The sequence below is a fragment of the Psittacula echo genome (genome assembly GCF_963264785.1).
Source record: "Psittacula echo genome assembly, chromosome: 6".
Classification (NCBI taxonomy): Eukaryota; Metazoa; Chordata; class Aves; order Psittaciformes; family Psittacidae; genus Psittacula; species Psittacula echo.
In genome coordinates this window covers 13,551,929-13,575,104 of record NC_137743.1, presented here as the reverse complement: position 1 = coordinate 13,575,104, position 23,176 = coordinate 13,551,929, and the positions used below count along the sequence as shown (strand labels likewise).

At 43.8% G+C, this 23,176-nt stretch overlaps 1 protein-coding gene across 1 annotated transcript; it reads left to right on the top strand.

The window, feature by feature from the left end:
- Nucleotides 1-2,253: 2,253 nt before the first annotated feature.
- On the top strand, nucleotides 2,254-10,124 carry GSTO1 (glutathione S-transferase omega 1). The gene is made up of 6 exons (XM_080622074.1): nucleotides 2,254-2,460; nucleotides 2,573-2,681; nucleotides 4,032-4,254; nucleotides 5,518-5,619; nucleotides 7,991-8,097; nucleotides 9,743-10,124. Exons 1-6 carry the CDS (start codon nucleotides 2,427-2,429, stop codon nucleotides 9,894-9,896), a joined length of 729 nt encoding a protein of 242 aa, XP_080478200.1. The 5' UTR covers nucleotides 2,254-2,426; the 3' UTR covers nucleotides 9,897-10,124.
- Nucleotides 10,125-23,176: the final 13,052 nt, after the last annotated feature.

The following is a 23,176-nucleotide window of genomic DNA, read 5'->3' as shown; positions in this document are numbered from 1 at the left end:
ACGGAGAAGGGCAAGGATGTAGTAGAGAGGCGGGAGACTCATATCTGTGGGTAATCAGCGGCTTTATCAGGCGGAGGAGTGAGTCAGCCGTGGGGTTCATTCCCTTGGACGCCACACTAGTCCTTCTGCAACTGCTGCTCATATTCCAATGGCATATGACCTCTCAGTGAGGCAGCTGTGGTTGTCCTCCTGTTGCTTCCATGGTTTTCCTGTCATGAGGTACTGCAGTTCTTGGAATGTGTAATACAGTGTTACTGAAGCTTCGAAGAGAATGGAAAAGTTGATCACTGGAAGGCATCACAGAATGGTTTGGGTTGGAAGGAGCCTTAAAGATCATATAGTTCCAACCCCTCTGCCATGGGTAGGGATATCTCCCACTAGACCAGGTTGCTCAAGCCCAATGAAGTAAAGCTACAATCTTTGCCTATATACTTATGGCTTATAGCATGGTAACACAGTACAAATCTCAAAGTATTTTAACGCAATAATATCTCTCTTTTCCCTTTCCTAAAGGGAGAAGTGTTATTTATAGTGTTTTGCTTGTGATAGTTTGTTATTACTTATCTGTACAGCAGCAGTGTGCAGATTTGCGATGCTGCTACACACTCACAGTGCTATAGAGCAACAATAGAGAGTGGCACTCCTGTTTGGAGGCAGCAGGGCAAGCCTGTACCTTACCTCTTGTCTCCACACATGCTCTGTGTGCCATGCAAAACCAAGGTAGAAGGAAGAAATGGGTCTGTTTTTCCATGGTGCCCTTGAGGGGCTATTGCAGCACCTAGATCTTGTGATGCTGCTTTGAGTTCCTACCTGTCTCTTTCTGGGCTGTGAGTTAGCAGACTCTATTAATTGCTAAAGGAAATCTCAGATTAATTTTCTCTTTTTCTCATGACCCAGAATGTTGCTGAATCTCTCCTAGGGGCAGGCACTCAGGAATGAGAAATATGTCCTCTAACAGCTGTTTTGTTTTAGCGTCAGGAGGAATTATTTTGTTGGCAGAGGACATGTACAGGTTCTGTTTGCCTAGGGCATGGCAGGCTTGTGCAACAAATCACTGCTCCCTTCACAGCTGCTTGTTACATGATCAATTAATTACCTAATCAAACCACAACTACTTATAAACAAATCATGTGGTTCTTCCATTCTAATGGATAATAGTGTCAGGTGTGTGGTTACTTTACTAGTGGCTACCTCAGTGTTTGCTCTGCAGGAGACATCACTGCAGAAAATAATGGTCATTGCAACATGATGCTTGGAGGCCCATATCCAGTTACAAAACAAAACCAAAAGTCACCAACAGGCAAAACTTCCTCACTGTGGGAGTATGGGTCCGCTGATGAAACTGGAGAAGCTCTGGTTCCTCTGTTAGCCTTGGGGATTTGACAAAGATCTGACCGTCACCAGAGAGGCCTGGACTTTCCCTCCCTTTGGCAAGGACTGCTCCAGCCCTCTGGTGCCTACAAAAGTGCTGCTTCTTAATAACATGCAGCTCTGACCTGAAGGTTGGGTGGAAGTGCATGGACCCCCATGTAGGGAAACATTTTATTTCTAGGAACACAGATCAACTTGAATGCTGTGTGAAATGCGTTAAAAGGTAAGCTCTTCCATTTCCACTACGATACCTCACAAAAAGCTGGTACAAGTAAAGCCCTGGTGCCTTTGCCTCAAATGAAGAGGGAGCAAAAGGGTTGGAGAGGACTTCAGTCCATGGTTTCGTTCCCTCTTTTGCTCTATGCACACACTGATGCTTCCATGGGTTACATTTGCAGAAACAAGCATGAGTCCCTCTAGTAATTAAATGGAATCTAGCTTTTGCTTGCACCCCCTTATCTCTTAGGTTATCTGTTGTCTCCTCTAGGGTTTTCCTCATGAAGCAGAGTAGCTTCATGACAGAGAAACGCCCCTTGTTATCTTCAAGGTGGGATTGGGTTTTGATGGCAATAGGTGATGCAGTGGTGCTGTAGCAAGAGAGGGCCCTTTCTAGGGAGAGAAGGAGGCCTGATGCTTCACCAGCAGCTGGAGGCAGCACTTCACAACAACAGGTATATGTGGTGGAACTTTGTTATCGATTTCTCATTTAAATGGTAGTGCCAGCTGATGTGGGTTGTGCTGAGGTTATAAAGAAGAGAATGGTAAGTGCAGCTTAATACTGCCTGTTCCAGCAAGCAGCTCAGCATCCCCGGTAAGCAGGACGGTCAGCTCAGGGAGGGGCTACCGGGGCGCTCCCATATCTCCCCGAAACAGAAGCTGTCTGCTCGCTATGGGAGTCAGCGCCTGAGCCAGGGCACTCACCACTCTCGAGAGGTTGGAGGCCAGCCCCGACGCGCCCAAGCCCCGCTGAGGAGCAGTGGTTCGCGCCTGCCGTGGGCGGGGACGGGGCGGTGGGGAACGGCGGGACACAGCTCAGCGCAACACATTCCGTCGCGATGGCCGGCGAGCACTCTCGCAGCCTGGGCAAAGGTAAGCGCCGGCCCCGGCGGGCAGCGGCTGTGTATCACCTCAGCTGGGCCTGGTCGGCGGAAGGGGCGCGGGGCCGGTAATGGCTGTAACGGGTCTCCGCTTGTCTCCTCAGGGAGCGCGGCTCCGGGACCGGTGCCCGAGGGGGTGATTCGGCTCTACAGCATGCGGTTCTGCCCCTTTGCCCAGAGGACGAGACTCGTCCTCCGCGCCAAGGGCATCAGGTGAGGCCTTCCCGGCGGGCCCGTGAGGCACGGTGCGCGGCTCCCCACCGGCTGCTCTCCTCCTCCCGTCCCCGGCCTGCTCGCACCCTGGTGCCGCTCCCCCCCGCGGGCTGTCGGTGCTCGCAGGGGACGGTCCGAGCTTCTCCTCTTACATGGCCATCCTGAATGGCTCTTGACGAAACATCCTTGAAAACAAGGAGTAAGAAAGTGGTTTCTGTGGGTGATTTTGCCCTAAAGCTGGAACTTCTTAAGACTTGTTTTGGGGAGCAGTGTCTTGCAGAAGTGGGAAATAAGAAGGCTGCTATGAAATCAGTGATGTAAAGGCCCAATGTAAATAGGTAGGGACAAACCCCAAGCTGATTCTTTTTTTTTTTTTTCTTCATATGTCATCCTGAATGTTTGCAGTAATAACATTTGAGCTTGTTGTGGGTAAGCATGTGTAGAACCTTAAGGTATGTTGTTTGGGTTTGATGTAAGCTGCAGTGAAAATTCTAGGAGATTCAAATGCAATGGCCTCTTTAAAAGATGTACCATATTACTGTGACATCTTCTCATTCCTGTGCTGCAGTAAGTTAGTGGAATTGAGTACTTGAGTTTGTTTCTTTCTCAGGATAGTCATGTCATTTCAGTGTTTTAAGTGAGGCTCAGATGTCTGATTCCAGGAAAACAGATAATTTAATGATCGAGTGATACAGCAACAGAGACAGCTTGAGCTGGGTGCCTCTGGAGAGGGACAGGACAAAGAAACCCTTAGGCTTTTGTACCCTTGCAGTCCCTGCACTTGTTTTTCACATGTTCTTCATCTTTCATGCATCTCTTGGTCCAATGGTGATTTTTGGTCTGGGTTCTTGTACCTAATTGGATTTTTTCTCTGGATCTAGGTGGGCCATTAGCTGGATAAGTTGCAGCTTCTGCTTTCAGTCGTGGCTTCCTTATCTTACAGTTTGCACTGGTCTCCGGGCCTCCCTTTACATAACTAAGCAATAGTTCAAGATAAGTTCACCTTTTCTAAGTCACAGCTTGCAGCTTTCAGCAACTTTAGCTAATCGTGCTAAGCAAAGCTACTCGGACAAAATAAGACAGTTAAAAGTATTCAGCTAACTGAACTTAATTTACAACAATGGTTAGTCTTGCAAAGGACTTCAGGGAAGACAAGAAAGAGTTTAGTGGCGGACTTGGGAGTCCTGGTGGAATGGTTGGACTTGATGATCTTGAAGGTCTTTTTAACCTAGTTGATTCTATGTTTCAGCCACTCAAGTACTGTAGCTGTTGAGGTGTAATGACTGCATTTCAGCATGGTATGGACTGAAACAGAACTGAGCCTGGGTCTTGTTTCTTTTGCTGTTTTAGCCATGAAGTAGTCAACATCAATCTGAAGAACAAACCTGACTGGTTCTTTGAGAAGAACCCCTTTGGACTGGTTCCTGTTCTGGAGACCAGCAAAGGCCAGCTGATCTATGAGTCCCCAATCACTTGTGAATATTTAGATGATGCATTTCCAGGGAAGAAGTTGATGCCTTCGGATCCATATGAGCGAGCCTTTCAGAAGATGCTCTTGGAACATTTCTCAAAGGTACTGTAGGATCAGTGTGGGGATGTGTTTCTTTACCATAGCACCAAAACCTGCAGCTCTGTTGCCAATGCTGCTTTTATCCTTTCAGGCAGGTCTTGTGCCTGGGAAGAGTTATTTGGGGTCTCTTGCTGTGAGCACATACAAACCACTGTGTGTCTGAACTGCTCCTAGCATTTGTGTTTTGGGATGGATGAAGAAAGACAGCCAACTTAGTGAGAGTGTATGTGACTGAGGCAGGATTTTGAGCATCCCACAATAGAACAAAAGTTAGTAGACCAAACCAGCTGAATGCTTGAGACCTGGACAGTAACAACTGCTGTATTTTAATCGGAGTCTTTCTTTAAAAAGTACTGTATGAATGTGGAATGCAAAAAGTTGCCTGACTGAGAGAGCTTACAACCATGGATGAGAGGTAGCTGTAGGCATGGGACATGTATAAGGTTTTGGCTCTCTGGGGGTTGGAGGAGAGCATTGTAGCTTACTGGAAGTAACGTTCTGTGCAAGCATATGCTTTGAAGAGTCTAGGAAGTTAAAAGAAGTCTGTTTGGATTGGAGGCAGAAATGGGGAAGAGGAAGCAACAGAAGATGCAAAGAGATGTGGACACAGAAGAGGGTTGGGAAGGAAGATGTATTTACAACAGGCCTTTCTGAATAGGCATGATGGGAAGAGGGTCACAGGGAAACATTGCAAGAAACAAAACATGCACTGAATGTTGGTTGTATGAATGACAAGATCTTAGAAAAATGGTTTTCTGAGTTTTGAAGAATATAATTTAGTGAAGCTTGGCCACTGGGCAGCTTTCTAGTACTGTATGCTAATTTCTCAATTGCCAAATCAGAAAATACAGAGATCTGTAGAAGCCTGCATACCCTGGGCTGCATGTCTCTTTCTTAAAGTACCTTTAATGTTGATAATAAAAGTGCATTTGGAATTCAGGAATGTGTAACTGGGAAACTCTGAACTTTGCTAGCTTTTTGTTTACTTATTTAGTAGTGTCTGCAAATGGGAAACATGCCGTTCTTTTCATTGTTCTCTTATTACAAAGTTCATTATCATTTGCATTCATTCTTCCTTTAAGACTCTACATATCTTTCCTGAAGTATGAAAGGTTTTATTAATGGACTTTATTTAACTCTTTAAAGTTAAATCTTTAAGATTTAACTTTAATCTAATATCTGAACATTTTACATTTTAAGGTCTGAGTGACTTGCTTGCATTATTGTAATAGGAACATTAAAAACTTTATACTTTCCTTTGTATAGATAACACCATTGGTTTTCAAGTATTTTGTGGCAGTCAAAGATGGACAGGACACCACAGCACTGAAAGCAGAGATTGTTGGAAAGTTTGGCAAATTTGAAGAGGTAAGAGTATTTCATGATCAATGATCAGGTTACCAGTCATTATATGATCCCATTTTTCTTTCGTAGTGTGGCCTTTGGAGCTAGATCTTTTCTCAGTAGTTACAGGAGTTAATAATCTTTCTATTTGCATTCCCCAGCCTAGGATGCCCAACAGCACTGTTAGAGAAAACTCCACACAGCTAAACTAAACTTCTTATATATGGTGATGACTCTGTAGACTTGTGGATTCTTTTGAATTCTGGCTGCTGCTGTTATCTTGAGTATCTTTGCATTAAAAGTAAGGAGACCTTGCCACACATTCTAATAGGAGTCTGAGGTGCTGAAGAGCATCTGTGCAGGAGCTTTGCTGAAATCACTGCACATACCGCCGCAACGACACAAAATCGCTTTTGTTCAAGAGCTTATCTTTGTTGGGCATGGGGCACAGCAGAATGTAATCTGTTCCTTGCACAAATCCAGGCCTGGGCCATATTGTGCTGCTGGTGGTGTAATGCAACTTCAGCAGAGCTCCAGGAAGTGTCAGGTGGCTTTGATGCTGTATTAGGACTTCATAATCTGTGACACCAGTGGTTCCTGGCTTGTCTGAACAAGTCAGACTTGCCTGTATCATGAACCCATTCCTTCTGCATCTTTAGCAGTCACAACTAATGCTTGTCTGACTTGGTGAAGAAGTGTTCCTCCAGAGTGTTTTTCTTCAGGTGCAAAGCTACCAATAGCTTCCTAATACTTTCCTAACTCTCCCAACAGTCCTATGCATTCTGCTTCTCCACCCCCTTGAGTTGCCAAGGTAAAATTGTTCTTAGGGTATCCTTATCTCTCTGGTCAGGCTGATGCTGAAGTAGTGTAGATAACAAATGAGTTCTTGAGGCAAGTTTCACTTCCCTGAAAAACAGATCTGTTAAATACTAACGAAGAATTAACCTTCTTCCTGCTTTATTAATGCTGTGAAATACTTGCTGCTCCTTCAGTGCCTCTATTTTACTATACCCTGAAGGATTTTGCTGCAGCAGCTGAAGGTCAGCTGAGGATGGGGGGAAGGAACAGAGCCATGCCAGCTTCATGTGGCTTATTGCAAGAGAGATTCAGGAAGTGTTTTGAAATGCTTCTGTGTTAGTTTGCTGCTACCCGACAGAGGGAGCTGTGTTCCCATCTCTGCAACTGTGTGACTGATGGGTTATATTCTGCCAGACATGTTGTAATCCAAACAGCTTGATGCTTCTTGAGGGGCTTACCAGATCATGGGGTCTTGGGGACAGGGAGTAAATGGTATAGGAGTATAGTGTTGTGTGTCCAGAAATACAAAGGTTTGTAATATCTCTCAAGTTTCGCCTTTAAAGTGCCTGAAAACATAGGGGCTGGTCTTACAAAATATGAGACCAAGCTCTGGAGGTTCCTTAAAGCACATCAAACTTGGATGACCATGGCACTTGAAACATACCAGAAACCTAAATGTAACAGAAGAACTTGATGAATTCTTGTGGCTCTGCTTTTTGAGTTGAGTTGTGGGGATTTCTTTGGTATATGGGGATTTTACACTTGCTTTCCTTTGCACCTGGAATCAAATTCATAGAATCATAGGATCATAGAATAGTTAGGGTTGGAAAGGACCTTAAGATCACCCAGTTCCAACCACCCTGCCATGGGCAGGGACACCTCACACTAAACCATGTCACCCAAGGCCTCATCCAACCTGGCCTTGAAGACCGCCAAGGATGGGAGCATTCACAACTTCCTTGGGCAACCCATTCCAGTGCCTCACCACCCTCACAGTAAAGAATTTCTTCCTTATATCCAATCTAAACTTCCCTTGTTTAAGTTTGAACCCGTTACCCCTTATCCTGTCACTACAGTCCCTGATGGATGTAATGTCAGAAATTCTTTCCTGGCACCACTTGGCCTCAAGTGCTGTGGACTTAGTGACTTCCTGCTAAAACAGTGTTCTAGTCTACCTGGATGTTACATTTAGCTGGATTTATTGTTCTAGAAATGCATATGCATTGCTATGTTTGATTAGTCTGGGCATTAATGCTTTTTTGCCAGGTGAGAAATCTCAAACCTGAAGGATCCTGAGAGCTAAATTTCTTTAGTGCACAAGCTGCAGCTCACTAGTGATTGTGTTTTTGAACCTCTGGAAAAGAGCTGGACTGACAGTGTATGAAATAGTTAATCTTGATACTGTAGTAGCTACAGAGTAGCTCTGACTCCCCAGATACTGCATGCACAGGGTAAATGTGCTATATCTCCATTATTTGCTGCCTGGTCCCTTTAGTATGCCTGCATTCTACTATGAATTGGGCTTTTTGCTACTGTAGTGTCCCGTTGTGGTAATTTTCCTTCTGAGGGGGTACTTGTCGTCTCTCGCCCCTCACAGATTCTGTCCAAGCGCAACACTGTGTTTTATGGAGGGGACTCAATCTCCATGCTTGACTACATGATGTGGCCATGGTTTGAACGTCTGGAGCCATTACAGCTGAAGGAGTGAGTACCTTGCCTAACTTGTAGTGTATACTGAAGTGCCTCAGCATAAGCTTTGCATACACTCTGCTGCAATGGGCCACTCTTGGGGGCTGCTGAAGAAAGTCTGTGTTGTGTTGCAGTTTGGGGGAAGCATCTTCTCGAAAGAGAAAGGAGCTGTTCAGGGATCTTCTCTAAACAAGTGTGATTTGACAAAAAAATTCCTACAAGATACGTGTTTTCCTGCAAAATAATTTTGCCAGATCCAGAAAAAGTGGTCAAAATACAAGACTTTTTCTTCATCCCTAACATCACAGATGAAAATGATCTTTATTTGAAGGGGATGGAGGAATGAAGGCCTAGGCTCAGGTTTGTTGGTCCAAAGCCTCAGACTTGAAATGCAGTTTTCTGTGCCTCTTTAGAAAAATTAGCTTGATAAAGGAGACTGATTTTGTTTTGAGATGGATAAACTGTATCCTACCTTGCTGTAAATAATAGATCTGTCTCTGTTGTAATAGTGGGGGATTTTTACATGTAAGTAAACATCTTGGTCTGTTATATCCTTAGACAGCTCCAGTTACCATGGTATTGCATTATTATGTAAGGAAATGGTAGCAGAGAAAAACTACTTTGTAGCTGCCTTAAAACAGGGCTAAAGAATCAATTTATATGAGGAAGTGTGTGAGCATAGAACAGTTAGTCTCACCCTGGTGCCTGAACCATTCTTGAAGAACCAAGAAAGACGCAGGAATCCTTAAAATTGAAACTTCAGGCACTGTAAAATGAGGGCTTTACTGATGGGTTGCTGACTCACGTTATCTCCTGTGTAATCCTTGATTGGAATGGAAAATACTACAAGCAATATAGGAGCATAAGTCTGGAGTCATTAAGGTGTTTGAATGACTGGGGATCTGAGCTATTCTGTGTTAAGATGCTTTCTGAGTAAGGGTTAGTGGAAGTTATGCATTAACTAAACTCGGGAGTTAATTGTAATGCACAGTACTTGGCTCAGTCCAACAGAAGAGACTGAAAATAACAATTTCCTCTTAAACTTTTGATTTGCCACACAGTGGTTGGGGTTTTGTTTGTTTGTTTTCAACTGTGTATGAGTGGGTTTGTGGATTTAGTCTTAGTTGAATCTTCAGTTTCCTCAATAGATTGCATCTGTATTTTGAGCTGCTGGGTTGCCAGGTAGTGCAAACTGCACAGCTTGCCTTGGTATCCAAGAGAGAGGAGAGAAGAGGTTTGTGAGCTGTTGAGGAGGTCTCAAGCACTGCACACAGCATTTGCTTCAAGAATCACCATTAACAAAGCATTCCAGAGGGAGGCAGTGGTGCACAAGCCTCTGCCCTCAGCTTGGAGCAGATGATAAATAAGAGCTGTGTCTTTTGCAGCAGAGATAATGAAAGTAAAAACATGCTGATATCTTGCACGGTAAGTGCTTATTTGTGTTTTTGCTCAGCAGAGTGTATAAGCTCCACAAGAACTCTTTCCAAATTCTAGTCTGTCTTCTATGATCTGATGCATGTTTCTGTCACCAGCTGAATATTTATACTGGGAAGAAGAAAGCAGAACAAGCAGTAAAATGGAAGTGTTCAGGTTGTTTTGCTTCCTTCATGCCCTCCAAGTTTGCCATTTACGTTATTCAGTCTCTTTCCTTTTCCTGTAGCTGTTTGAGTCACACCCCAAAGCTCCAACGCTGGATGGAGGCCATGAAGGAGGACCCTGCTGTCAAGGCTACGATGACTGACCCACAGATATACAAAGATTACCTGCAGCTCTATTTGAAGAACAGCCTTGAGGCATGTGATTATGGGCTCTGAGGTGCCAGTAGGCACATACTTGCTGAAGTACTTAATTTTGGTGTGAGCTATGTGATTTGGTGTAAGCTTTTCTGTGGTTGCATTTCATAATGGGGGATAAATCTGTGCTGAAATGGGTGAGAAACCCGAGAACTCCACTGGAGGAGGATGTGCTGGCTTCAGGCAGGAGATGGAAAGTTGTTGCTGGTCATTTTTATCGCACAAAGTAAAATGTTGGCTTTATTCAGAGGTGCTGTTCTGTTATCTCTGGCCTCTTTGCCAGCATTGCTGGTGGACAATCCCTGAACTCACCCTGTTACTCGATTTAAAAACTGTAATACTGATGTATTGAAAATAAGTGAAAAGCAAGCAGTGTTGTCTTAAACACAGTTTTTCCTTCCTCTTTCCAAGCAGCTGTTAATCACTGAACTGGTTGTGCAGAGGAGAGCCTTTAAAGGCCTCTGAAATTAAGATGCAGTTACCTAATACAAATTGACCTCCACTTAATCCTGCTGAAGTCTTGTTTGCAGGGACAATATAGTAATGGCTTCCAGTTTGGGCTAGATGTGCTGAGCTGAGTGTGTAGTAATAATCCTCTGCCCTCTGAAGTAGGGTCATGTTTATTCTAGGTCATAACCTGAGTTATCCTAAAGGCTGGAGTGGGGAGTAGAGCTAACAGAAACCATATCCTGAGCAGAAGGACATTTATTTTCTGTTCTACTCTAGAATTCAAAGTGCTGCAAGGCATGTCAAGATTTAGGTGAAATGGGAGAACTGAAGTAGAAGTTCAGTCAGAGCATTATATACTGATTGTGTCTTGCTGCTGGTGAAGGAGTGAGTATGTTCTGTTCTAGCAGGTGTCAGGATCAGAGCACTGTAGTTGGACATTTTTTTAAGCTATTCTCAATGCTAATAACAGAGTGGAGACAAGATTTTTTGAATAAAAAGTAGTTGCAGGAAAGGCTTCTTCCTCTCTCATTTTCTTCTCTTTTTCTCCCCACATAGGGGATTAAAAGAACTAAGGCCTATTCTGGTGTTGCACAGCTGTGTCTGTGTTTCTCTGTCAAACAACTAACAACTCAAACTAGCCACAATTCCAGGCAATAAGCATGCAAAAAGAAAGCAGAGCACCACATTCGAGGACAGGGCTGTGGTTCCTGTGGTGCTGAGGCAGTTGTCATGAGATACACAATTCCTTTTCCATTGCAATGAGGTAAGGCAGTATAGAAGAAGGTGCTGGTTCATGGTTTTCCTGATAATTGAGACACTTAAATTTCTTGGACCTTTTCTGGAGTAAAGCTGGACTGATTTCTCTTTACCTTTCACATATTTTACCCCAGCACAGTAAGTCTGAGGAGGTGCACGTTTGTGTAACTTCAAGTAGGAAAGCAGATATGAAAGATTTGATAAGAAAAAAGAATTAGCAGAAGCTTGGACTGTCAGCCTGCAGCTATTGGAGGGGATTGCTTATGTTCTTACGAGCTTTAATTCAAACTGTTTGTTCCCCTCCTGTTTATCTTTGTGGCTAACATCTGGCACTACTTAGAGAAATACTAATTGCTCTGCTTTTCTTTCCAGAATGCTGATGTTCTCGAAAATATTTCCTAGCCGAGATCTGATGCTGTACATGGTTTGTAGATTGTCATTAGGGAACCCAGAGGAAGCATAAAACTGTGAGGTGTCTTGTCAGAATGTATATCTAGGCCTTTTCTTTAGATGGAAGTGGGGCTGAGCTTGCAGAAGCCACTACTTCTGAAATGGTGTTGGGATCTTGGTGACAAGCTTCCAAGGATTAACTGCAGAACATTGTGGTTTTATTAGCTGCTCTGCTTTGTGTAGGGCTTGTTAATGCTGTTAGTATAGTAGACTCTAAGTTGGCTTCTATAAACATGCGAGGAATATGCTGGGGTTTGCCTCCAGTGTATTACTGGGTGCTAGTGAGAGATGTGACATTAAGGAGATCAAATAACGGGTTAAGAGCAGAGACTGGCATCCATGAGCTGGCTTGTGCCAGACCATGGTGACCTGGAGACCTTGTTGTCCCAACTGAAAGATGTGTTCTCCCTGTCTTATGTCTTTATTTCGTGGCTGTGGAGTGTGCCATTATAAATATGCTGCTTCAGCAAAAAAAAAAGTAAAATGAAATATTCTGCCTTATAATTTACCATTAAATATCAGTATTCTAAATCCCCAGGCAGACAGCTGGGGTCCTGAACTCATTACAGCACACCAAGAAATGCAGGCCTCGGGCAGTGTTCTTAATGTGGTCGTGAATATGCAGCACTTTGGCCCAGTCTTCAAAGGAAAGGGGAAAGGAATGGACTGGCTCTCTCCTTGCAGGGTGGATGGGAGTAAAGGATGTGTTGTATTACTTTAAAAAGGCCAAGAAAAGAAAACAGGTATTTTCAGTTTTGGTCAACAGAGGAAAAAGATGGAGGTTGATAATGAAAGGACCAAGCAGATAAACAGCTCTGTGCTTTGGTCAGAGCTCTCCTTAAAATCTTCTGTGGATCAGATTGTACTGTATTTACTTGCTTCATACTCAATATTTTGCTCTTGAAAGTTTTGTTGGTGCTATTGCTTTGCAAAACAGTGTTGATTTGGTTTGTTTTGGTTCCCTGTTACTGTGTCATCGAATATAACTGCTTCCAGCACATGTTAAGAATATTGGTGTCGAGCAAGAAAAGGACTATCTTGTAAAAAATAGTGACTTTAGGAGCATGATGGATACTTCAGATTAGCAAGGCATCGGGCTTTGTTTTGTCCTGCATTTGTAGCATATCCCTACATCTTTACTGATGTTCTTGATACAGTTCTTGGTACCATAATGCGTGATGTGGTCCAGCCTCTTTTCCTTCATTGTAATTTTAGGATCCTTTATATTGAAGCTAAAAGCAAGGTAGAAGGGAGGCAAGAAAGAGGGAATGATTATGGAGTTTTGACTAAGTTGAATGGGAACTTGGGTTAAGGGGACTGTGGCTACAGCAGAAGGTCCTTTCTTGGGGAAAGAGTCTATGGTTGTTGTGCTGGAAGTGGTGTTAACTGGAGGTGCTGGTTTAAAAAGTCTCAAGTGTCACATATAAGGGACACCTGAAGCATTTGTGTGAACTCTTACAGATGGATGCCTGTAGCTTTGTTGCTTTTTCTGATCAATTAAAAAGGAAGAAAAAAAGAAAATCTCAGTTTACTGCTTCACTTAATCTCAGCTTCTTGACATACTTCATTTAACAGCTATCTGTCTTGCTCATCAGAGGTGCCTGGCTGTGGGTGAATGCATGTGCTAGGCACATGGTATTGGCAGTGTTGCATCTCCTGGGCCTGCTCTCCCTGCTTTTCCACTGTTGTGGCATCTGTACTGCTCCCCTGCATTATCAAGGTTTGAGAACTGACTGTTTCTATCCTCTCTTTTCTCTGCTAGCCTGATTATTTCACCACTCTGTTCCTTGGACTTTGATTTCACTTGGGAATGGCTGATGAAAATGCAGCCTCTTTATAGTCACAACATCAAGATGTGATTTTACTAAATCATATCCAGTTTCTGTAAGATGGAAGCAATCTTTTCTACTGCTAGTCTGAAGCCAGCCCGGATGGCAGTTGCTGATTCATCTGAGTAAATCAGTAATGCCATGTGATGGTGTTAGGATTTTTCCCTCCTAAAACACTTTGATTTGCTAAAACAGGAGTTTTAAAACTAGTCACTGAGATGCAGCTGGGTCTGGGGTGCAGTCTGGCTGCAGTTAAGTGGTGTGCAATTAATGCTGTCTCCAAGACTATGAGGAAGTTAGAATGCAGCTGATATTAAGGGACCAATGTACTGAGCTTATTTTGTGCCTTTCACAGCCACATTCTGATGTGCAGGAGGTAGTTTGTGAGAATTGCAGCACATGCTGCAGGTCTGCATCTTGGAGCCACCACTCTTGGCAAAGCTGATGGAAAAAGCTATCTCTCAAAGGGAAATGGAGCCTAGAAAAGGGCACTGAACAGCCACGTGCTGAGCAGGGAGCAGACTGTTTCCTGTGAACTGCAAACCATTTGCATGAGTCACCTATGTGGCTGCCCAGCAAAGGAATAAGAGAGCTGAGGGAAAAGGAGGAAAGGGTTGTCAACTTCAGACCACCTGCAGAATCAATGAAGACCAAAGTGAAACAATGCAGCTTAATACTGTCTTCCTGCAGCTCTCTGTGGACATTCCCATTTTCCCAAAGGGTGCTTTTGTGTTTTTCCTCCTGTCACTCAGACCATCCTCGGAAGGAAGCTCTCAACATGAATGCACCAATCCACAGCTCAGTGTGGCTGGTTCTTTCCCCTCCATATTCATCACATAGCTCTTTGCCTTGCCTGTTCAGGCTTGGAAGCAGTCTATCTCCTCTTGCTTGGAATAGTTTAGGTGTGGAGGTGTGATGATTAGTTGGCTGTTCCTCCTTGTGGGAAGACAGCTCTAACCCATGTCTTCAAACCCACAGGCTTGTGCCTCTCAATTCTTCTTAGTATGCTTCATGTAGCTTGTGTGTGCTGGTGTATCTCTGCTGTGGATCAAACTTTTCACCTATCTCTCTCAGGAGAGAGTCACTGTGGGGCCATTGGTAGAAACCTGCCTGTGGACAAGCCTTACTTCTCTCTAGTTTCACATGCAGGAGCTTCATGATACCAGCGTGACGTGATAACCCTGACAGTGAACTGACCTGGCAGGAATATCATGCTGACAGTGCAGAACGCCTCTGTTCCATGGGCACACCTGTGTGGCGGGCAGGCAGAACTGCTGTGCATCACTTGTGCTTACAGGCACAACCACCATCCAGGGCTGCCTTGCCCTGCCTGGTGCAAGCTGGCAGGGATGAGACCTGGAACATGTTAGCAAGCTAAGCGTGTTCTCCCTTGGATTTGGGAAATTCCTCTGTGTTGTTAGATTGCCCAGCAGAGGACTAGAGAGCAAGGCTGAAGGTTAGCAATATGATGGACTTCTGCCTTGATGCACCTGGGGAGGTGAAGTGACTGATGAGTCAGGCTGTGAACAGTCTGGTTTACTGATCCCAGTTCTGCCAGGCTCTGCCTGCTGGACCTGTAATGTGCTGTGTTCGATCCTGAATGTTGGATTGTCTGCAGAAAGGTGCCTAATTGGATTTCTAGTGACATTGTAAGTGCTGTGGCACTTCTAGAAAGCAGCACAATGCAGACAGAAATTTAATCTTGACCCCTTACACATGATTAGGCCTTGCTGAGTTGAAGCTGTTGATGGCTGTGAGTGTTGGTGGATTTGTAGATAGTTTTGCATCTAAACTGGACTCCTTTTCCTGCAGAGCACCTAGGACACTTTTAAGAACTTCGCTGGGGTTTTAATCTCCGTTCTTGTCAGACTGAGGCACTGCTTTAAAAACTCTGCAAATTTTACAAGCACTCAAATGCCTAAGCAGTGAGGGCTGTATTCAAATGTGTCACCTCAGCAACTTCTGCACTTCCACCTCAGAGCGGGTGAATAAAGCTGAGATTCCCTCCTTCAAAACAAAAATTGCTGATCCCTTTTTTCTTTTCCCTTCCCCTCCTCTAACCCGTTGGGTAAGCTCTGTTTCTACTCAGACAGATTTATCATTCTTTAAAAACACAGTGCCTTTATTCAAAAGCAGCACCGATGCAAACAGTGACTGAAAAGCTTTGTTCTATAGAGTCCCTCAAGCTTCTGCAGCCAGAGATTTGGCTTCTAGCAGCTGAGGAGTCCAAGATAATGCCTCCTAAATGTAGCCTAACTAGCAAGTGGAGCTTCTTTTGGAGAACACTGTAAGAATAGTTGGTCCACAGCATGGGCTTGTTCAGATTTCTGGTTTAGGACTAGGCTTGCCCAATAGATACAGAAATACCTGTTTGCTTGCCTCTACCTTCTCTCAAGGCTCGCTACAGTTGTGTGAATCATTTTGAGAGTCGCAGAAGTAACACAACCCGTTTCCTTCACAGCTGATTTCTTCAGGTCTAGCAAGGCATGAGTACCAACTGCCTTTTACTGTGTTGGGGACACTTAAATGGTCTCTTCTGTACTTCCGCAGCATTATGAGAGTCCTCTCTCTGTCCTCTATCCATCTGCCCGCTTGCCTAAAATTCATTGGAGCCGAGTATTTCTGAGCTCTCTATAGATCTGTCAAACTTGGTTAAAGTTTTTTGATGGACTCAGAAGTTACTCGGCAGGACATGAAGGGATAGATCCTCCTCTTCCTCCTCTCCCTCCTCTCCTACCCCTCATACGCATGAGCACACTGACTGCATAGGAATCTGGCTAAAACCAACCTAGTTTATGTTGCTGTAATGGGGTCATCATTTTAGAAACAGGCTGGACTGCCTGGAATTTTACTTGGCAGGGGTACAAGAGCTCAAGTGTTTGGTTGGAGCCACTAAACCTAATACTCTCAGAAGTCCTCTTTCCAAACAAGCAATCCAGATATATACAAGACACGTATCTGATACTGTGCCTGTGGCACTTGGCAGCAGACCCGAGTTAGCTTTTAGACCTGCAAGCAAAGAACTGTAACACAGAGTTGAGCAGAGAAGATGAGACCTGCTCAAGAATTGGGCAAATCCTGAGCAATATCCCATTCTGCTCATTCTATGGGGTAACCCATGCTCCCAGCTTGACTGCTAGTGGTACCTGATGTGAAATGAATGATTTAGGGTCACTCAAAGAATCACTATCAAAGGTATTAGCAAGAGCAGTTCTAATAGGAGTTTATAAATGTGTAACTTAACAAAATTCATTGGCAAGATTCACTCTATTACTCATTACATGGATGAAACATACACAGGAAAATCAAGGTGAAATCAAGCTAAAATGATTAATACAGAGATCAAAGGTACAAAAGAGTGAGGGAGATGCTGCCACTGAGTCACAAGGTTCAGAGTGGAGTCCCTTACTTTCTAAACAGGGAATTTAAGTGTGGCTGAGTCGAATCTTAGTCTCAGACTTGGATAATGGATAGTGTCTAATGGAAGAAATTCATGGAATAAGGAAATCTTCCTGTTGAGTCACGAGGTTCAGAGTAGACCCTCTGGTGGAGCTTAGGTGTGGCAAGGTCTAGTCTTAGTCTCTGACCTGGTCAGTGGTTTATATCTAAAGGGATACATGTGTACCAATTCACCACAGATGGGACTTTTACATGGCTTTTACCTAGCAGCAGTCTATGGTTTTAAGGTGAATGTTAACACTTATGATTTACTACACTTACTGTATGGTGTCTAAATTGATTCATACACATGCACACACACAAAGATGTATATTAAGGTACCTGTTAAAATTTCTCCTTGAGCTCAGTGAAATATTCATGTCAAATGTCTCAGTATTTCTCAATGAGAAGACTTAGGAGTCTTCAGCCCAGGTTCTGTCCCCAGCTTTGGGTGACAGTCTTCTATTTATCCCAGTCTTGGCAGTTTGCAAGCTCTGAGAGGTGTCCCACTCAGAGATACTGGTTGCAGCGTACTGTGGTCTAGGAGAGCTCAAAGGGTCTCAGGACCACTGTCTATGGGGTTGCAAGATGATTTGCTTTAGACATTAGTAAACTTCCATCCTGGCAACATCCTGAGTTGGTAATTGCTAGAAATTAGTCAGAACTCCAGTAACAATGGTACCGTTGTACTTGGGCTATGAGCAAGGAAAGGAGTGTTCTGAGGCTGTCAGGGGGATGAGTGAGTATCCCTGCTCTTAGTTGTCACCCCACCTCAGCTGGGTGACAGAAGCACTATCAGTGCCTTCCTCTTTAGCTGTGCAAGAATTCGTGGTATGGTCAAGGGACACTTCAATAGTTGACTCATTACATGAAGGTCAAGGCCTGACTGGAACTCCTGAGGTTGTGGAGCAGTCCAGAGGATGGGGGGAAGATGCAGCACCATACCTGCCCAAGTTAATGTTAGCATGCTTGCAGGTCACCATGTCCTCTGAGGTTGCACTTGCTTTTTTATAGCACAGATATTTCTGCCTACTTGAAATAAAGGAGATTCTGTCCTTGCTTGTGGATGTTCCATGAGTGATAAAAAGTCATTGGATAAATTATTAGCTGCAGATTATTCTCCTGACTTTATTGTCCTGCCTGCTTCTCTGGGTGACTTAATGCTTGAAAAGTATTAATTTGTATCTACACACATAATCACCCTGATTTGCATAGTGGCAAAACAACATTGTGCCGAGTTGGGAAGCAGAAATGCATTCCTGTGTGGAATACGTGGTTTTTCTAAGGTCTGCAGACCTTTAGTATTAGCCACACATCAGAACTATGTAACTGATTCCCATGAAGGGTGTGAGGTACAGGGATGTTTCATGGCAAATCTATAAGAACTGCCCAATATATCCAGGTAGTGCATAAAGGGAGGTGTTTTCCCTGTGCTTGTGGAAAAGGCTGCTTATTGCATTTGCAGGTGCTACCTGTCCAGTGAAGTCTCTCACTGCACTGGGTACAAGGGATGCAGACTCGACCTGCGGTCATGAACTTTTCATGGCCTGAGTTTCCCAATAGGGAATCACACAGGGGTAAGTTGATTTCAATCCTGAATGTCATGGGGAAGCTTGTGTAGAGGCAGAAGGACCAAGCTGTAGCAATTACAGCAGCTCATCACACTGGAGAGCCGTGCTACAGCCATCTGTGCTAGTACTTTCATCTAAACAGACACTGGCAGGACAGTCTACCTCCTAAGAGGTAACAAGCAGCTGAAACAACCTCAGTCTGAACGACCTAACCTGAGAGAACTGTGTGCCCCTTGCTGAGTTTGGAGAGGGTCCTAAGGATTGACTGCAGTGAATGAAGATGATCTGTGAATTTGGGGAAACTGAGAGAACTCTGAACTGTGTTTGAAAACCTTCATCAAAATGAAAAGTTTCACAGTTAGTGCTATACCTGCCACTCTCATGTTCTTTTATTTGCTCTGTTTCCACATTTCCAGCATTTCAAATGCTGTTCTGAAGTTTTCAGATGAAGCAACATTCAATGCCTGATGTCATAGCAACTTTACAGGGCCAGATTGGAGACCCTCACACAAGATAATAGACCATTACTGTAACTTCGGAGATCATGGCTTAGAGACAGATGTAAACTAACAAAGTCTTTAAGTGTTACAAGGAAACTATGAGAAGATTTTAATGACCAAAAGAGGAGTTCTGTTGGACTATAAGAGAGAAGGAGGTAAATGTTACTTGTAGTCTTGCCCCAAAAGAGAAATTGTAAATGCCTAAGTTCTCTCCCTACAATTATTGAGTCAGCTTTTGCCATCTAGACCATTTACATGACAGATGGGTATTGAAATCAGAAATGCTCAGGTCTTTTAAGTTCCGATCATCTACTGAGCTAGGGCACTGGAGATACTCAATCTGCAATGTGTTAGTTATTTTAAACTGGCACTCCCCGTCCCACATAGGCCTGACAGCATCAGAATCCAAGAGCTACGGGAGGTTTTCTGGCATGTGACAGACATGATTTGCTTTGTGTAACTTCCACATATTCAGCTATTTATTCTCAATGTGCTGAAAAAATATCAAAGTACACCACTGCAAACTCATCTCCTCAGACTGCCTCAAAGTAGTAATAAAACCTGAGGTTAGAGATACCTCCAGCTGCAATAGGGAGTGCTGCTTTCTGAAACTAAGTAAAAATCAGCTTTGTTTTGTGAATTTTCTCCTGGGAATTTTGATTTTAGATAAAATCGAACATTGAAGGGGAGAGAGACCTAGAACATGATACAGAGCAATTAACTGTACAGCAGGGGGAGGGAATGGCTGCCATGCACACTGTTTCCAGGATCACAACATAAGTTTTCAGTGCAACTGAAAGGCAATTGCATATTGATGGGACTGAGGATAAGTCCAAAAGGTTTACTCACAGTTCAATTTCACATGCTTTTTAGCCAACCTTGGAATGATCTGTCCCTTTGCTTGAGGAGTGAAGGACTTCCCAGGAGGTGACTTCACACATCAACCAAGCATATGCAGGTAGCTGTGTCTAAGTGCGCTAGCTAAATCTCCAGCCTTAAAGCACACATGTAAGGTTTGAGCTGCAGGGTAGTGGTTACCTTAGGAGCTTTTGTCCATCTCTAGGAACGTTGTTTACAGATGCAGGAAGCGTGTTTCTGAACTGCAGTGCAGCCATAATTGTATGCCAAAACTCTAGGCTGCTGGACTTGTGCTGATGAAAGCCAGCACATTGGAATCAGGGCTTTAAGAAAGCCTGGAAATAAAAAAAACCTAAGAACTTGCATGTCTGAAGGAAGAATCTAGATCAAAGCCTAGAGGAAAACTGTTTTACTACTAGAAGAGGAGATCAAAAACTATCTCTAGTGGCTGGGGTTGGCCTCTTTCTGTCTGCATCTGTCTACCCCCTACTCTGCTCTCGTGAGACCTCACTTGGAGTATTGTGTGCAGTTCTGGTGTCCTCAACATAAAAAGGACATGGAACTGTTGGAACAAGTCCAGAGGAGGGCCACGAGGATGATCAGGGGAGTGGAGCACCTCCCGTATGGAGACAGGCTGAGAAAGTTGGGGCTGTTCAGCCTGGAGAAGAGAAGGCTGCGTGGAGACCTCGTAGCAGCCTTCCAGTATCTGAAGGGGGCCTATAAGGATGCTGGGGAAGGACTATTCATTAGGGACTGAAGTGACAGGACAAGGGGTAACGGGTTCACACTGAAACAGGGGAAGTTTAGATTGGATATAAGGAAGAAATTCTTTACTGAGAGGGTGGTGAGGCACTGGAATGGGTTGCCCAGGGAGGTTGTGAATGCTCCATCCCTGACGGTGTTCAAGGCCAGGTTGGATGAGGCCTTGGGTGACATGGTTTAGTGTGAGGTGGCCCTGCCCATGGCAGGGGGGTTGGAACTGGGTGATCTTAAGGTCCTTTCCAACCCAAACTATTCTATGATTCTATGATTCTACTCTATAGCAGATAATACTGTAATAATCACAACAGCATGGACCAAAACTCTGCTAATTGCCTTTCTGAGAAAGGATTTTATACTGATGTGATCTCTTCTGTTACATAGCAACACAGAAGCAGTAAATGACGGGGGAAAAGTGCTCCAGGAAGTCAACAGCTCAATGGAGAAAATGTTGCTGAGCTGCTCAGCTTTAAAGCATGGTGGGTTTAATTTAGTTTTGTTTGTAAATACCAAAGATTTACTACACCAAGCAGAACTATTGATGATCCTGCGCTACAGAACTCACTTTACCGCAGTATATGGTTGGCCCTGGGAAATGGTAACTCCCAGCTAGGTAGACTTGTGCTACAACTCTTAAGCTAGCTGCTTCTCAGACCTGTTCAATGCTGATTCAGCCCCAGTGATCACTGGAAGGCAGAGTTATTAATGAAGAGTGTGCAGAACATTCCATGGGGCTGAAAGACATGTCACCAAGGAAACAGTGGTGGTTTTATTACGTTAATTCATAACTAGCTTTGGATTTCCTTCCAGAGCCAGAGAACATTAGAATATTAACAAGGAGGTGCCATACCCTTAAACCAGGGAAAGGGGTTAAACAGGAAGCTAAGTGCTGGTAGGTGGTTCCTGGAATTTGGCTGTGGATACCTGTTAAACAAGCAAGTAAAAACGATTTCTCTAGCTGAACTGGAAGTACAGGAGATTGCTGGTTCAGCCAATAAGGGCAACATCTACCAGCAATACTTAGGGCTTGCCACAGAAGGGTTTATCCAGAACAATTATTTTGAATTCCTGTGGATTCATGTTCTCAGGGAAGTCTGACATCTATCCCTGGTGTTATTCTGCAATCGCTATTCCACTTTATGTTCATGTTGCATTTTATTCTGGAACCCTTTCTACAGGCAGTCAGAAATCAAAGGTGTTCTCACTATTGGGCTCACAGTGCTAGGATCACACTAGGCATATCCCTGCTCCATCCTCCTGCTCTCTCAGAAACACTTCTGGGGGAACTGGAAACAAACCAGACTTCACACTTTAGGTTTTGTACAAGACTTCCTTTATTATAAATAAAGCTGCATGAGAAAATCTATATAAATTCAACAGTGTCCTGCTATAATAGCAGCGGTTCGAGTACAGCATTGTGGACCAAGAAGACCTTAGTTTGGGGAGTTTTGGTGTTACTGTTTATCTATCTCAGCTGCATTGCTAAGATTGATCTTCATACTACAGTTTTGTTTCTGAGCTAACATAGTACCCCCCCAATCCTAAAAAAGATGAGTAATAAATAAAGCTATTTGCTATGTTGGATCCTATGGGAGTGAACCCCTCAATGACTAGCAGCTAGGCTGTTACAGGTGGCTAAATTCTCATTTCTTCATTACAGTGAAACCGTTGGAAAGGCTTTGCATTAAAAACATGGTGATTTGATGCATGGTGAACAAGCATCAAATCCTGCTGCTTGAATACTGGATACGTTTTAGATCCTTTTGCTAAAATACATCTTTATACCCCTGTAAGACCTGTGTACAAAGCAACTCTGAGAAAGCAAAGCTGTGTCCTGTAGCTGCCACATACTCAAGAGTGAACTCCCAACAGCTCCCTTTAGAAGACATTCAGCTCCTGAACAGCAAGAATAACCTTAGACCAAAGCATTTCCTAAAGGCAAATAGCGCCTGAGGCTATGATGTAGATCAGTGGCTGCTATCAAACCACAATTAATTCCATTGCTTTGACAGAGTCCATAATAAAATATTAAAACCACATTTGAGGGAGGGAGGGTTTGACATCAGAAGACAGCAGGAATTCATCTGTTAAATTCACCTAGTTAAGCAAGAACAGCACTGAGACACAAGGAAGGGGTCTGGGACAGGCTGTTTACCCTTCCTTAGGATCTCTCATGGAGATACAGGCATTATCAAAGAGATGGTTTGTGTTTGTTACTCATGTGTCATATGCTGTTTGGTTTTAAAAGAACTTTATTCACTTTAAACTACAAAATACCACTTCTGCCCCTACCCTTCCTTCTACCCCAAGATGCTTCCAATAAATGGCGAGGCAGAACTAAACACAGGTGGAACTAAAGTCTTAGGACATTTTTACTGGCTGACAGCTAAACTGTCTTATAAACCTTTTCATGAAATGTGAGTGCGGCCTTTTACTGATAGGACAAAGATTTAATACAGGAGAAACAAGGCAGTTCGAGGAACAGTGTGCTTCACATCATGACCTCCTCGTACCACTGCAGACATCTGAGAAACATTCCAGAGAAAACAGTGTCTGTCCACCAGCATCTCCCCTGATGGGACATATATATACTCCTTGTACATATTCTGATATATGGCTTACAAAGAAGATCTCTGCCCCGAGGCTTGCTGGAGCACAGCTTATAATCACAGAGCACTTTTCCCCCTGGA